This window comes from Mus caroli, unplaced genomic scaffold (assembly GCF_978045245.1).
Source record: "Mus caroli unplaced genomic scaffold, Mus_caroli_1 scaffold_3, whole genome shotgun sequence".
Taxonomy (NCBI): Eukaryota; Metazoa; Chordata; class Mammalia; order Rodentia; family Muridae; genus Mus; species Mus caroli.
Window position 1 is genome coordinate 92,966,024 of NW_028227258.1, and position 17,115 is coordinate 92,983,138.

The window sequence follows — 17,115 nt, forward strand, 5'->3', positions numbered from 1 at the left end:
ATAACTGTTCCCACAGTGATGTCACTTGTAAGGTGAGCAGGCCAGGAGGGCAGGGCCTTCTTGAGTGGGGCTAGTATCCTTATAATAGGGGCTTCAGAAAGATTTGTCCATCCCTTCTGGCATAGGCAGCTACAGGCAACTATTTTACAGTGAAACAGTTCCTGACCTGATACCTTCAGCTTGGACCTGCCGTTATCCAATATGATGAGAGATGACTTTAGAGCTACATCACTGAAGATGGGTAGGTTCCAGGTGAGGCTGGATAGCTGCTGCTGTGTTTGTCATGTCTCTAAGTTCTGTGACATGGTATGGACACATTTCTTTTTATCCCGTTTATGAAACAAGGTATCTTATAGCTCAGGCTAGTGTCAAATTCCCTATGTTGCCGGAGATAACCTTGAGCTGACCCTCGTCTCCACTTCTAGAGTATGGATTTGCACACAGAGTTCTTGCTTATTGCCTTTTTTTTTCCTCTGAATTTCAAGCTGCTGGATATTTAGATTAAGTAAACAAAGTTTTAATTTTGCTGTATTTAAATGAGAGGAAAAGCAGTTTTTTGTCTTTGATTTTTTTTAAAAGGGAGGAGCAGGGGAGAGGGAAAGGTTCTGAGCCAACACTGTAGACAATGATGGAGGATTTCCCCCTATTAATTATATTCTAGACGTTTGGAAGCCACAGATGGTGATAAGTGCCACTAAGTCACTTGGGCTTGCTCTGAGTGGATGAGCAATGACCTCTCCAGAGACCAGGGTATCCCTAACCAATAACCCACCCCTTCCTAACTATGGGATAGTGGAATTTAAGATGTGAGAAAGCAGAAGCTCAGACAGCATAGGGAGAGAGGCACAGAGGCCAGTGGGGCTCTCGGTGTGGGGTGCTGAGGCTCTCGGTGTGGGGTGCTGATCTCACAGTTTTGGATGACTTTAGCTTCCATTCTGGATGGATGGTTCATATTACAATCATATTACATATGGCATATTACATATTACATATTACTACTGTGCAGCAACATCTTTTCCTATTTCTCCTGTCTTACTTTGCTCTAGAGGAGGAGGTAGTGACCTTCTGGTTTTACAATGCAGTATCATTTATTCATCCATGTGTGTCCATCCAGTCTCCACCCGACCTGACCTGCCACCCTGTTCAGACAGACAGCCACCCTGATCATGACCAAAGTCAAGCAGATTTCATGCTGTGACTGACATAGATATTGCTTAGTTTCTCAAGGTTTCCAAAGAGCCTGAAAATTTTTCTGTCTCCCAAGCCCTACCTGCCCGCCCACCATAAAAAGGACCTAAGAACTCCTCAAATTGTCTGTATATATGGAAAGATCCAAATATATCCTTAAGCATTTGTGGCATTCATTATGCTTTCTAAGGACCCAGTACCAAATATCACATACTTTATTATTAGAACAACCCAATGGAATATTAGCTCTGGAATGAAAAGTAGAGTGTCCACATGAATAGAGGCTGGGAACCTGGACCCTAGAACCCTCAAGCCTGTCTTTATTTCTACTGCTTGCTGTTTAGGATTTGTCTCTAAAGTTCAAGGCCAAGCACATGAACATGTCTGAACATGCTACAGGCCGGTCTGCTGGACAAGGCTCTGAGTTTTATGTAGTACTGGGGATTAAACCCACAGCGGGCTGGGCAAGCCATGGTGTGCAAGCCAGTAAGCAGCATCCTTCCACGCCTCTGCCTAGACAACCCTCAGTGATGGACTGTACTTGGGAATGTAAGATGAAATACAGCCTTTCCTTCTCAAGCAGTTTCTGGTCAGTATTTTATCACACCGATAGAAAACAAACCAGGACACCAGACAACTGAGCCACACCCCAGCCATCTTACTAAAGGTTTCAATGAGTCTAAATAATACTGCACTCGGTTTCAATAAAAATAGGCTACAGCTCATGGGCTATCCAACAGATAATAATGGCATAAGAAGGAAGTCTGAGTATGGCTTCCTTGAGAAGTGTGGTTTGGACCAGATAAAGAGATCAAAGTCAACCAAATGTCTGAGGTGGTGTTAGAGAACAGATGCTATTGGAGTTGTTGAAGAAAAGAAAACCCAAATCCAGCGAGAGCGTCAAGGAGTTAGGCAAGTACCACATGAGAAAATACAATCTCTGATATTAGAAAAAAAAATTACCCAAATCAGATATAGCTGTGAGATGACTAGAGGTAAAGATTTTCATCTAGTATTCAAAATCGAAGTGCCTTTTGAAGGTTAGATCAATAGCAGCGCAGCTGATCAATAGCCAGAAACACTCCATTTACAGTGAGCAAAAGCTTAAAGGGATTTGATTCACTCACCAACCACTGATAGAGCGTAGAGTCCTTAATCAGCTACTTCAGAACAGCCCAGATTTAACCCAGGTCTGGGAGTTCTGCAGGGGAGGGCTGGAGTGTATCAGTAACGTACCTGCTTCATCATAGGAGACTGTCAACTTTTCCAGCATTTCCCGGTCAATTGACAAGATCTGCTGCTCAAGGATGGTCTGGTAGGTCAGAACACTGTTTTCTTTGTCCTTCTCATAGTCCTGAAGGTGCTGCTTAAGAGCCTCTGGGAGTCGAGATTTTACATATTCCGCTGCAGTCTGTAGATAAACAGAGAACCCCGTTAGTACTCAGCGTAGGCTTCTCATTTACCCCAGAGGCTATCGCGTTCTCAGAGGACTGTGGATCCAACCTCCAGGCACACCTGTCTTTGTCATTGTGACTTTTAGATTCCAATGCATGCAGTAAGATGAATCTTCAAACTGTCAGAACCCCAGAACCCCAGAAGCCTTCCATCGAGTTTAAAGGCATGGGAGACGACAGAGTTACGCATACTCAGAGTTAGTACCCAGGCTTTCAATTCCAAGGAGTTCAGAAAGGCTGAGTCATGATAATTTGTCTGGCACACATCTGCAAAAGACATTCCCATCCTCTGAAGCCCACACCTCCACTGTACATTGCTGGTCTCCACCCACAGAAGACACTTCCATCCTGTGTGGTCCACACCTCACCACTGAGCTTTGCTAGTCTCCACCCACCAATGTCCAAAAGAAGCCCTGTGAAGTGGGTGGAAAGAAGCTTATGCTAACTCTGATATTGAAGCTCTGGGACACATAGAAAGAGGGACCTAGGCTGGCACGGTGAACGGGGGAGCAGTTGCTCTCTAGGTCCTAGGTTCAATTCCCACAAGAAAGAAATAAAAAAGAAAGAAAGAAAGAAAGAAAGAAAGAAAGAAAGAAAGAAAGAAAGAAAGAAAGAAAGAAGAGAGAGAGAGAGAGAGAGAGAGAGAGAGAAAGGAAGGAACGAACTTTGTATTATTGGTTCTATTATCATTATTATCATTACTATATCAATTTGTTCCTTTTGTCTTTTGCTTGGAGTTTGCTTCTACATCCCACGTATGACATATTTCAAACTAGTAACATCTGAAATTGCATGCAGAGAATCTCAGCCAGCTAGGCACACTCCACCTGGGGACTGGAGGGCCGACATACTGTGAAGAAGACCTTCCTGAAGACTCTGATGGGTTCCTCTGGTAGCATGGGTGGCTGGATACTCTTCTCCCTCCCAGGTGAGACTCAGTACGACCGTTAAACCATACGACATGGGGGACATTAAATGGCACAGTGATATGTGTCAATCGGAGGAATTCTATCACTCCTAAACTGTATCTCTGGAGAGCGTCAGGTCTGATACCTCGCATTTCACTCCTGTTTCCTCCACATACTGTCTAAAGGTAACAATCTAATAAATGAGGGTGAACATATGCTGTTCAAAAGTAGGATATGCTTGGCGGTTCACATCTGGCTGCAACAGTGAGCTCAAGGCCAGTTTGGGGTACATAAAACTGAATCAAAAACAAAAAAGATTTTTAAAAAATGCCAAAAATTGTATCTGTAGCCACTAAAGAATTTCAAGAAAACTGCTAATAAGGATCAACTTGGTTTGGGGCCAGAACAAAGAAAAGTCCCATCTACATAGTCTCATACAACTATTAATGAGTATTTTAAGGTATGAGCTACAAATAAATGAAAGTCCCTCATGTTCATGGATTAGAAGATTGTTATTACCCAACGTGCAACCCCTACACAATGTGATCCATAGATTCAATACAATCCCAACCTGACATGATCCATAGATTCAATGCAAGCCCTACCCACAGTGATCTATAGATTCAATACAATCTCTACCCTCAGTGATCCATAGGTTCAATGCAAGCCCTACACAATGTGATCCGTAGATTCAATGCAAGCCCTACCCAAAGTACCAAAGACATTTTTCACAGCAATAGAAAAAGATCCTAAAATTTATATGAAACACAATCTCAAATATATAACATTAAGAAGTAGATTTTCAGCTCACTCATGTACAGAAAATAAATAAATAAACCTTAAAAAAAAAAAAGAAGTAGATTTCCTAGAACTAGAGCGTATGCTTACCAGAGGCTGGGTAGTCAGGGTGCGAGTGGGAGACACTGTCTTTAAAAATTTTCCTACTAGTTTGGAAGGATACATATCAATAGATCTAATAAAGGATGGTGACCACGATAATAATGATGCATTGTATTCCGAAAACTGCAGAGCACGGATGCTGTGTGTGATGATGTCATCACTAAAAGGATAACCATGGGAGGTGATCTTGGTTCATTTCTTTTGAGACAGGGTCTTCCCAGGCATTACTGGCTGGCCTGGACCTTGCTGTGTAGACAAGGCTATCCTTAAATTCACGAGATCACTGCCTCTGCCTCATAAGCTCTGGGATCAAAGGTGTGTGCCACCATACCAGTTGCTAATGCAGTTCCATTTAGTTAAATTTAACTATCCCATAGTGCGTTTACTTTCTGTTAACTGAAAACAGAAACAAAATATGTGTACTTTAAAATAAGACCGCACGTGTGTGTGTGTATGTGTGTGTGTGTGTGTGTGTGTGTGTGTGTGTGCTGTGAATCAGAAGAAGGCCAGGGTGTTTCTTCACAAAATAAGAGAATCTATATTCTTTGGGAATCATATAGCAGGTGCTATGTGGGCAAGGAAGAAATCACAAAGTGCTGAGGTTACAAGCAAAGCTGTTAACTACCAGACACAGCCCATCCCACCCATGTAAAGCACACACATGTGCACATACATGTGCACACACATACTGAGGATAAGGACACAGAAAGGATACACCCCAACTATAAAAGATGCTTCTTGCTGTCTGTATTCAGGAGGGTTTGCATTTTCATGACTATTGTCATTTAAAATGCACTTCCTTGAAGCCTTCATAGCTTCCTTCTCAAATGTCGCCACAACTTACCTTGGATGAGGACAACTGGCTTTCCAGAAAGTATACTGATTTGGGCCCACAGAGTGGCTAACGATAGATAGCATCTAACACCAACTTCCAGATTTACAAGTTGAATTCCTGAAATTGGATACTGATGTTACAGCTTCAAAATATCCCCAACTAGAGCTCACTTTCTCTGGCAGCCAGCAAGTGCAGAACAAATAAAATGATTCCATAAAATGTAAATGGACTCAGAAGCACATTAGCATAACACATTGAATTCTAGAGTTTAATAACAAGCTTCTCCTGACATTAGACAGCAACGTGCTGACACTGCAGAATAACTATATTTAAACACACTACCCTGCGAGTCACGGCAGCATCTGTCTTTAACAATGTGCTTGTTGGAATATTTATGAGACACAGGGAAGGGCTCTATAATTTATCACATTTTAAAATATTGATCTATTCTTTGTTACTGAAAACACACTACATTATTTCTTCCCAGTTGTGCCTCCGGATGGTGTTTAAAGTGAAATTTACTTTCCTAATTACAATCATACTGCAGGTCCCAAGAGTTTCTGCGTCTGTGGTATCAGGGCTGCACTTTGGCATTTCAATTCTGTAACTTCGCACACAGAGCTCTTGCTGAAGAAGCACAAGGGAAACAGAAGGAGACAACTCTTGGCAAATATTAGATTCTGTTATGATATTTCAAGAACCCCCTTTACACAGAGTGACACTTTAAATGGATCCAAATGGCAGCTAACCCTTATGTTCAAGCAGGAGCTTATGTTCAAAGCATATTTTTAAATGAGACTGGAATGATCTTGGAAATAAGAGAAAATTCAAAGAATAATTTAAATTAAAAAATTTTACTGGCAAAATTAAAATTTGGAATTACTTTTTTTATTTTCACTTTAGATTTATTTTATGTGGATAGGTATTCTGCCTGCACGTATGTATGTGCACCATGCATACTTAGTACCCAAGGAGGTCACAAGAAAGCAGTTGATGCCCGGGAACTGGAGCTATGGATGACTGTGAGTCACCACGTGAGTGCTGAGAACTGAGCCTATGAGATCAGTGAGTACCCTTAACCCTGAGCCATCTCTCTGGCCCCACTTACCTGTCTTTAATCAATGACAGACATTCTTGGAGGTCTAGACCCTAACTTGCCCACTCTTACAACTTTAACCATTTCAGAGACAATAAAATAGCTTCTCTCATTCATATAGTACTTTCCCAAGTGACCCATGCCTCGGTCATTCTTCCTTCATAAAAACACCAAGGGCAAGTAGACAGCCATCGGTTTGGTGAGGCTCTGCCTGTCATTCCAGATGCTCCTCACAGTTAGTGCTGTCCAATATAATTTCCATGGGTTCTATTCAGAGTACCCTCCAGCTTCCCAACACTTGTCTCGATGCAGGGAGCTTAGCCACTTAGCACGGGGGGAATCAGTGTTGGCTCTTACACACTGCCAGGCCCTGACAGCATCTGCTTCAGAATTTGTACGACAGAAGCTTAACACCTTGACAGCATGCATGCACTGGGGACTCTGAGATAGCTTTGGGGAAGAACTCTTGGACAGTGATGATCCATTGCCTCCAGACTTCCTGCTCACAGTTCTAGATACAGATTAGGAAGGAGTCTGCTTTTCTCCTGGCAACCAGAATACGCCTAGTCTTCAGTTGTCACTGATACCTTTGTTTTGAAGAGTAACAGTTCACATCCAGTCCCACACCATCCAAGCAGCAGATGAAATGCTTCACAAATCTGTTTACAATACTTTCCTTCATGCCTTCTTCTCCATCACCATTTGCTCTCTACTGTCTCGTGTCCCTTTTCTGCCCTTAGCTTGGATCTGCTAGGAACCCTTTTTGGAGTCAGAAGGTGCCCCAGGACTGACTGTCCGGAATATGGCTGTCTCTGGAGGGCTTCCTAGGCCTTCAGGTTTGGGCTTGAGTAGGTTGTCAGACTTAGTCTGGGCAGCGGTGGGGAAGCCGCAGTGCAGGAAGTGGAAGAAAAGTCAGACTCCCTCCGACAGGACCTGAGCAGCCAGTGGCTTCTAGAAGAGCCGGAGTGAAGGGAGTTGACTCCTTAGAGCAACCCAGGAAAGGCCTGCTTCCTCCGTGTACCACCCAAGACAAGAGGAGGATGGGCAGGTGTACCAGGAATCCAGTGAGTGGAAAAACAGCGACAGGAAGGGTGCAGAATGACGAAGGATCTAAACCCTGGAGAGCGCCGATCCCATTCACTGGGCTAAAACCCACACACTATTACAGTGGTATCTTCTTTATGAAATAATTGACACAGATTAAAAATGTGGAGGTGTAAAGTGTGTTTTATGATGGAAGGAACGAATCTTTAAAAGGAGACCTGCCAGTCAGGCAGCTCTAATTCCTTAGCTGTCAGATGAGGAAGACACGATTGTACTTGATAGTGCTGGAGAAGCATCAAACTCTTCCATAGAGGAACCTGCAAGGTTGGTGTGTGTGCAAACTGCACATAAAGTATTGGAAGAAAGAGCAAACACTTCTAAAGCGACATAGAAAGTCAGGGAACCTGAGATGAAGCAACATGACTATGTAGTACGTGAGCCGTGGTAGGTGCTGAGTAGCCTCTAGGGAGAGCTATTAAGATGGGGAAGGAAATGTGGGAAGAATACTCAAAAACTAGTGTGCTGGGATTTGCCAAGCCAAACTGGGAGGTAAGAAGCACTTACTGGAGGATGGGAAAAGGGATCTAGAAGACAGCGAGTGTGAGTTTAGAGAGGCCAGGAAGGGATGGAGGTCACTGCACATGCACTAAACCAGAAGGGTGGGAGGGCAGCCTTCCACACTGGCGGCTGAAGGGTAAACCAGACCACACTTATGGACAGACACTGCACAAAGGCAACGAAAAGCTGAAAGCTATTCACACCTGGTAGTTTTTTTTTCTAGGAATAATAAAAAAAAAAGTAACATTCAAAGAAGACTGTGTAGCCTTGTGTGAGAACGTGTTTATTAAAGTTCAATTGTTAATCACATGTGTGAAAGCAGAAAAGAGAATACTAGGGGTGGAAGGGCATGAGCTGGAGGAGGAGGGTTGGGGAGAAGGAAGAGGAGGAGGAGGCAGAAGAGGAGGAGGAGAAGGAAGAGGAGGAGGAGGCAGAGGCAGCGGCAGAGGAAAAACAATTCTTGTTTGGAAAATGCCATGATGAGACCAATGATTTGCTCAGTAATTAAAAAAAATTAATGTTACTTTTAAATTACTTAAACATAAGAGAAGTTAAATAAGATAAGCATACATTTACCTTGAAAAGATACTTTTTATGCATGCAAGTGTGTGCATGAACATTGTGTCACATCTGCCACGCCCAGCATGGCTTGGCCATGGAAACCTGAGTTGGGGCAGCAAGGACGGACACATGTACACAGAAAAGCTAGAGCTGTGTGGAATGTGCCCATTTTGATGGAGCCATACCTATTACAACAACCAGGAACCTCAAACTGTTTATTGTGTCCAGCCACCAAGGAGGAGGAATTAGCTAGTCTCAGTAACTGTGGATGAGCAGTCTCAGGGTCAAACACCCAGGAGGTAGCTGCATTTGCTAAGTTTTACACATAGTACTAAATCCCTCCTCCTCAGACCAGGACCAGGGGAAGGGCTTGCCTTTCCTAGAGGAGGAAGGCTTTGCCAGTGTCATGGGCCTTGGAGGCCTTGCTCCTTGACATGGGTGGCTCATGCCAAGGAACACCGTGACCCAGAACTGCATTTGTTCAGGACTTCACTCCCTCCCTACGCATGGCTGCTTGTCTGTGAGATCAAAACATGGGTGCAGCCAGGAGGGCACCGGATGCCCTGGAACACGGATTAGAGGTGGCTGAGAGCTGCTGTGTGGGTACTGGAAACCACCTGTCTCCTCTCTATCCAGACGCAGGCCTTTGTTCCTTGGGGCAAATGTCCCTCCCCTCTCCCTTGTTCCTTTCTTCTCCCCTTCCTCTACCTCCTAGGTTTGTCCCTTATCCCTGCCCTCTGTCCCTCTGGGGACATAAATCTCCTTTGTGCTGAGAGCCCGGTCTTGGGTGTCTTGTGCCCACTACTGGTCCCTTCAGATATAACACAGTCATTAAAATGTTAGGAAAGAATAACCTATATGAGAAAATGTTTACAGTAAGTGGAAATTGAAAAACAGTTTATTTATTCCATGTGTGGGGGGAAATGGGTTGAGCTATGGTAACATGTTATCATCAGTTATCTTATTAGTAAAAGTTCAGATGACTTAAAAACATAGTTACTTTTCTGCAATTTTCAGATCATATAAGACTATTTCTCTGTGCCGGCACTATCCTGAATATTTTAAATGTTGTTATTATTTCACCTACACAAGAACTTTAATGGGTTTTAAAGCTAGGGAAACAGGCTTACAGAGGACAAATTAAATTTATACCTGGTTGAGTAGGGGGCTGCTAAAACTAAACTTTATACACACACATATGCACACATGCACATATACACACACACACACATGCACACAAACATTCTCACACACACATACACACATACACACACACAGGCACACACATATACTCACACACACATACACAGACACACATACACAGACACACAGACACACATGCACAAACACACACACACACACACACGTACGCACACACGCTCGCACTCACACCATTTTAAAAACAGAAAGCAGTGTCTACATGGTGATCATGTTACAAGGTAAAGTGGCCCCTCACTGGGACCCAGTCAGTGAGAACACTTGAGCAAAGCATGGTGGTAGCTGGGAAAGAGAAACACTGAAAGTGAATTTAATTTCCCAGAACCGGATGCAGCAGGGAATTAGACGTGGCTGTGCTGATGGGTGTGCTGAAAGAGCAGAGCCATTACACTATTAAAAATCTTCAACTCCTCACCTATCTCTCATCTTAGCGAACACCAATGACCACAACTCCCAGCTCCCATCCCCAAATCTCCCATCCCAAAAGCTACTGAAGGGTTTTGACTAATGTTAGAGCTCTTCAGGAAAATAAATGGCAGAAAAGTGATTCTAGCTGCAGCTTCAAGGATGGCAAAGCTGCCTTCAAGAAACTGTAAGTGGTGTGGAATAAAATGGCGAGGACTAGAATTTCGATAGTGTCCCCATTAGCAAGATATTCTCCAGTGAGACCTGACTTCAAACCACTTGGTGTTTTCTTCCCTTGGAATTTACAAAGATCAAGTAGGCACCTATTCTTATCCTTTGTGGACTTAAACAAAACCAAACAGGCTTCAGATATTTTTAACCGAGCTATGAAAACACATGCCATCTGTCAGGTCCAAGGGAAACTCCATTTCCCCAGAATCCAAAAGGCAGTGCAGATATCTAGAAACGGGCTCAGCCCCAGCTATAGGAGGATTTCTGACAGACAGATAGAAGCCAGCATTCCTTGGGAACTTTCTTATCACTGGAGAAGGGATGCATGGCTACCTGTGGTGCCTATTGGCACGGCAAGGATCACAGTGGCCTCCAGGCTCCTTCCCTCAGCACCCCAAGTTCTTGCTGTGCATTTCTGTATGTGTGTGTGAGTATATGTGTGTGCTTGTGTGTGTGTATTTGTGTATATGTGTATGTGTGTATGCCGCCCTCCTAGCCCCTCTCACCTCCTCCTCTACCCTAAACTCCCACCAGAGCCACTGGCTTCCTTTCCTTGGCTATAACCCGGCTAGTTTCAGTATGTTTTTTCTCTTGCTTCCTTTTCTTTCTTTCTCCCTTCCTCTTCCCCTTCCTCCCCACTTCTCCAGATGCTTCTGCACCCCCTCTCTCCCTCCCTCCCTCCCTCCCTCCCTCCTTCCCTTCCTCAAATCTACAACAAAATCTTTCCTTTTAGCCATACCATAGGGTGATTATGTCAGTCTATACACCTACCACTATAATTTTAATTATCTGACAATGGACAGCGGTCCTTCCCATTTATCTTTGGGCTGCATATCTAAGCTCAAATACTGCGGCGGCTTCTGTTATATGCTGTGAATGGACATAAGATCTAAGGCTGGATCAAACGCATTAGCATACCAAGACTGTTCTAGGTAGCCTTAGCTGTTATGTTGACACAGTCATCTGGGAGACTGTCGGCTGTGGGGTGATACAGCGCTGTTGGTATGTATGTGAGGGACTGCCTTGACTGTGGGCGGCTCTGTTCCCTAGGCAGGTCATCCTGGGAGGCATAGCAAAGCCTGAAGGGGCTAAAGAGAAGCTCCTGCAGTTAAGAGCACTAGCTGCTCTTCCAGAGGACTTGGGTTGGGTTTGAGTCTAAGCACCTACATGGCAGCTCATGCTGTCTCTATTCCAACCCCAGGGGGTCCCATGACCCCGTCTGGCTTCTGTGGGCACTGTACACATGTGGTGCCCAGACATACAGGCACACAAAACACTCCTCTACATAAAAAATAAGATCTTATAAAAAGCTAGTTAAGTGCTAGCCTACGAGAGAGCCAGCAAGCAGCTTTTTCCTGAGGCTGCTTCAAGCTCCTGCTTTAGTCCCCGTCCTGGCTTCCCTTGATGATGGACGATAAACCTTAAGATGAAATGAACCTTTTCCTCCACTGATGCGCCACTGCTCAGAGCGGTTTTGTCTCACTCACAGAAGGGAAACTTGAGCAGAGCGAAGGAGCTGATCTTGCACCAGGTAAGTTTACCACTGTTCTCACGGGCAAATGTTAACTCTCACTCTCAGGCCCTCACATCAATGAGACTCTCAGCGACCCGAGTTTGACATAAGAAAAAGATAGGAAGATCAGAAGAGAAATTGATTCTGAAAATACTGAACTGAGAGGGGCTGGCTTTGGGAAAATGATGACTTAGGGAGGGTGGTTAGGTAGGCACAGGATAAAGCAGAGAGTGACATGGAAATAAATCCTTCAGATTCTGTGCCGAAACAAGAGGGAAAGAGGGAGGGGTGCTACATCTGGCCCCGTTCCAGGGACAGGCAGACCTGACTAGGGCAGCAGGGAATAAAGAAAGGAAGCACACAGACACAGAAAAGCTGAGGTTGCCTGGACTGCATCCCAGAAGTTCTGCATATTATTGTATACAGATGAACAGGGAGGTGGTGGTTGTGCCCATGACCACAAAGGAGGAGCTGGTGCCTACAGCTAATCATGGAGGTGGTTTATGGTCTACAGCTAGCTCACGGAGGCAAGGGTAGCTAATTTTGGGGGAGTCGTTTCTCTAGGGGAGAAATCTTTAGGCCATGAATATGGGGAGGGGGCTGGGGTGAGGAGAAAGCTATGATAAGCATTTGCAGCACACACTACCAACATCTGTACTCAGGACCAGGAGGGGAGGCTTTGTAGTCCCCCTCTGAGCCATCTCTTTGGAGAGGCTCTGCCATTTATTTCCCTTAGGGACTGATGCGCTGGGTCCTTCACATGGCTGGCTCATGCCAATAACACACATCTACTTCTCACACTTGGGGCTTCCACGCTCCCTGCAAATGAGCAATATTTCATTGCAGGCAAGGTTTCCCTGCCCTTGAATGGAGGTGCACGAGTGTGTGTGTGTGTGTGTGTGTGTGTATCTGGCAGCAGCCAGCACATAGCCCGCACATTAATTCTCTGAGGTCCCCATTGGAATCCATCTTTCTTATGGTAACATATCATTAACTTCTGACAGGTGTTCTTTGGCTCCAGGCACTTTAGAAGAAAGTCAGAGCGAATGCCCTTGCCCACCAGGACAAGGACAGAGGAGAGCAAGAGTGATTTCTCTTCTCTGCCTGCCAACACTGTCACTTCTTGCCATTTTTAGTCTTTGCTACTTCTAACCTAGAGAGGTTATTTAAGGAAAGAACCCTTGAGAGACCATCTTGTACTCCTAAACTCGTAATTCTGCCTCAAGAAAACAAACTAGGAACCTTCAAGAGATGGCACCAGGTGTTCACCAGAAGCACAACAAAGAAGTCTCACTCCTATGGCAATTTTAGATTGCTATGGAGAGCCAAGGCTGCCAATGGTTATGTCAATGGTTATGGCGAAGGGGGAACCCAGCATGTGGAGGAAAGAAAATTACAGAACATACTTAATGCTGAAGCTCAAGTTTTAATCTAAGCAGTAACGTGATGACCAACCACTAAGCTACACATCACTAGAGACAATCTTTCTGGGATTCCTCATGAAACGAACTTTTACTAAGTTTATCATTCTGCTAACTCACATTTACTATGAGGTCGAGTTCATGTGGTAGCATGAAGCATGCCAGGGCATGTAAATATACCTCTAATCTCATGCAATGGAGTATGCCTTTCTAGTTAAGGATGGCTGCCCTTATTCACAAAACCCATACCAGCCCACTTTCCAGACTTCTGGTCTCTAATTATTCTAAGATATAATCAGCCAATGTATCAAACACTGTCTAGCCATGAGTTAGCTCCTCTTATTATTTTGATCAAAACCTACATTTAAGCCTCCGGGCTTATTTTTTTAGAACCTGTTTACAGATGTAGTGGCTATTCTTGGTTGTCAACTTGACTATATTTGGAATGAACTACAATCCAGAATTGGAAGGCTCACCAGTGACCCTTATCTGGAGGCTTGGAGATCCTTATCTGGATCTTGGTATGGAGATCTTGAGACATAGTGGCTATGGATTCCAGAAGATTAAATCTCCGAGTTTAAGGAGATTTAATCTGGGCTACACCTTTCATCTGGGATTAAAGGTGTGGTGGAACACACCTTTAATCTGGGCTACACCTTCTGCTGGAGACAATATAAGGACATTGGAAGAAGGGAGTCTAGCTCTTGCTCCTTCGCCTGCTTGCCGTGTGAGACTGAGTAACTGCTAGATCCTTGGACTTCCATTCACAGCTGCGACTGAACCATTGTTGGGAATTGGGCTGCCGACTGTAAGTCATCAATAAATTCTTTTACTATATAGAGACTACCCATAAGTTCTGTGACTCTAGAGAACCCTGACTAATACAGAAGTTGGTACTGGGAGTGGGGTATTGCTGTGATAGGCCTGATCATGCTTTTATTTGAAAGAATGTGGATTTTGGGACTTTGGATTTGGAAAGCAGTGGAATCCCAGACATTGAAAGAAGAAGCTGTAACATTGAAATTGCCTTAGAGACTCAAAGATGTTAAAGATGCCAGAGCCATAGGATACATGCTGAAGAAAGCTGCTAACAGGGAGTGGAACCAGCCCAGGAGGAAGCAGTTTGTTGCAGTCAAAAAAGATGAAAAAGGAGTGGAGATCTGAAGATCACTTTGACATCAGCCATGGAGATGCAGAGTTTGGAGTTTGCCCAGCTGGTTTCCTGCCTTGCTTTGGGGATTACAGTTAATTAAGTTGAATGAATCTCAGAAGAGACCTTGAACTTTGGACTTTTAACATTGTTGCAACTGCTATAGACTATGAGGACTTTGAAAGTTGCACTAAATGCATTTTGCATTATGCTATGTTTAAGTATGGCCCCCATAGACTCATGTTTTTGAACAAGTCTATGGGGACCAGGGAGTGGAATGTGATGGTTTGTATATCCTTGGACCAGGGAGTGGCACCATCTGAAGGTGTGGCCTTGTTGGAATAGGTGTGACCTGGTTGGAATGGGTGTGTCACTGTGGGTGTGGGTATAAGATCCTCACCCTAGTTGCCTGGAAGTCAGTCTTCCACTAGCAGCCTTTGGATGAAGACATAGAACTCTCAGCTCCTCCTGCACCATGCCTGCCTGGATACTGCCATGCTCCCACCTTGATGATAATGGACTGAACCTCTGAACCTGTAAGCCAGCCCCAATTAAATGTTGTTTTTTTAATAAGACTTGCCTTGGTCATAGTGTCTGTTCACAGCAGTAAAACCCTAACTAATACAACAGATTAAGAAGTTGAGGTTATTTCCCTACTACCAAGTTATGAAGAATGAATTCTTTGCTCCTCAATTACCACACATACTCCAGAGAAAGATCAGGAATTCAACAGTAAATATCACACTACTTTGATGGTCCTTCCCTGAATTTTGTTTTCAGGACACACATACACTTTTAGATTTTAAGAGATGGTGGCAGCATAAAAACAGCCAACTGACCAGCCCAACGCTCACCAATCTAATGAACACTGAAACAGCACTCAGCCAAAGTTGCTCGGTTAAAATGTTTTGTGATGAGCAAGTTCCTATCTCGTCTGCAGTCATAAAGAAGAAATTGTTTCACATTTTACACACTTGAGAGGCATAGGAAAAAGATCCAATGATATTGATTTATGGAGAAATATTTTTTATTATTTAAAAAATTATATGGTTTATTCCTTATTAAATTCCCTCCCATTTCTGAATCTTGGGCTATGTGGAGCCTGGGGAAATATTAACTTCCATAAGTATTACTCAAATGTATTCTAGAAAGTTCCATAAATAATTCTTACTGAAAATGCCCTTGAGGACTGAGAAAGCCAATGGGACTGTTACAAATGAATTACAAAAACCTCGTGAGTTATTAATCAAAATGATAGCATTCCAAGGCTATGACACTAGAGCAGCCCCTGGAGGTCTTAGAGCATACATAAAATAATCTTGGCTTGAGACAGCTATTTATGCAGGAACAATTCCAGAGGACTCCTACTGGGCCTCACTTGGCTGCTACCCCATCGCTACCTCCAGGAAGCAGGGGTGGCCAGAGTGTCAGGGAAGCTCCAGATGAGTTGGGCTGATGTGGCTTCAAGAAGAATTTTCAAGGCCAGTATTAGACTTAGGGTCCTTTTATATGAAATGGAATAAGAAAGGTTGAACTTTCTACTCAGTGATTTGGTGATAATTTTATTTAGTGTCTCATGACTAACTCAACGAGAACCCCCACCCTCACCCCCAATCATTCTTCTTTTCTTTGTCTTATGCCTGGAATTCCTCATTGCTTCTTTTCTTCCTTCCTTCCTTTCTTTTTTTTTAACTGCTAAACTCTCCTCTATCAAAACTCAAGTCTTTCTGAGTTTCAGTGAGACGGCTCATAAAGGTACTTGCTGTCCAGCTGGATGGCCTGAGCTGCATCTTAGGACATATTAGAATCAGAGAACTGACTTCTGCAAATTGCCTCCCCCTCCGGCTCCCAGGTTCCCCCCGACCTCATGAATGCTGCCCTCTAAAGAAATCAACAAACACAACAACAACAGATTATTATTTTTTAATGAAGTACTTTACGGAGCAGTTGTGAGCTAATGTCCAGTTTCAGTGTGGACAAGATGGTCGGCATCTTTTTACATACAGGAAGGTGGATGGCACAGCAAGAGGTGCCCTGGGAAAGTCCCAGGGACAGGACATAACGGGACATACCGGTCAAGAAACATTCTCTACTCTGACACTGAACTTTGTGGAAAGGAAAACTCCGAGATTGAACTGCTTGAAGGTGAAGCAGCCCTACTCTACCTCTGCCCCTGGCCTGCATTGAGCTTGTTGGAGGAGAAGCTACCAAAGTAAAGTCGGTAAATGTGGTTTTTGTTGTGCCTTGCACTTGGATAAGGATGCACTCAGCTGCATCCGCTGTGAGATCTTCTGGTGGTTCCTGGACTGCAGGAGCCACCCCTTAAGTGGCAAAAGAAGAATCTGCATAGAAATTAACACTTTTGTCACCTCGAGACCATAGCACCTTCCTCTGTCTGACCTTACAGTTCAGTACCAACTGCTTCACAGTGTCTCCGCTGGCCTTTTATCTGTGGGAGTTTCGCTAACTATCCAAGTAGATATGCCAGGAGCACAGGGAAGGGGTACTATGAAACCAGGCTTAATGCTCTGTGAACACTAACATGAGAGGACCACATGTGCAGATTTAAGAAGGCCATGCCGCAGTGTGTCTTCCTGGAGATATGTTGATATGTCTGCAGAACCTATCAGATC

The 17,115-nt window shown here is 44.0% G+C and overlaps 1 protein-coding gene across 1 annotated transcript in view; it reads right to left on the reverse strand.

Moving 5' to 3' along the window:
- Ppm1l (protein phosphatase, Mg2+/Mn2+ dependent 1L) overlaps positions 1-17,115 on the reverse strand; it is a 256,402-nt gene that overhangs the window by 54,433 nt on the left and 184,854 nt on the right. Inside the window, exon 2 of the mRNA XM_021158000.3 lies at positions 2,425-2,599. Within this exon, the coding sequence (XP_021013659.1) occupies positions 2,425-2,599 (175 nt within the window). The remainder of the gene's footprint in view (positions 1-2,424; positions 2,600-17,115) is intronic.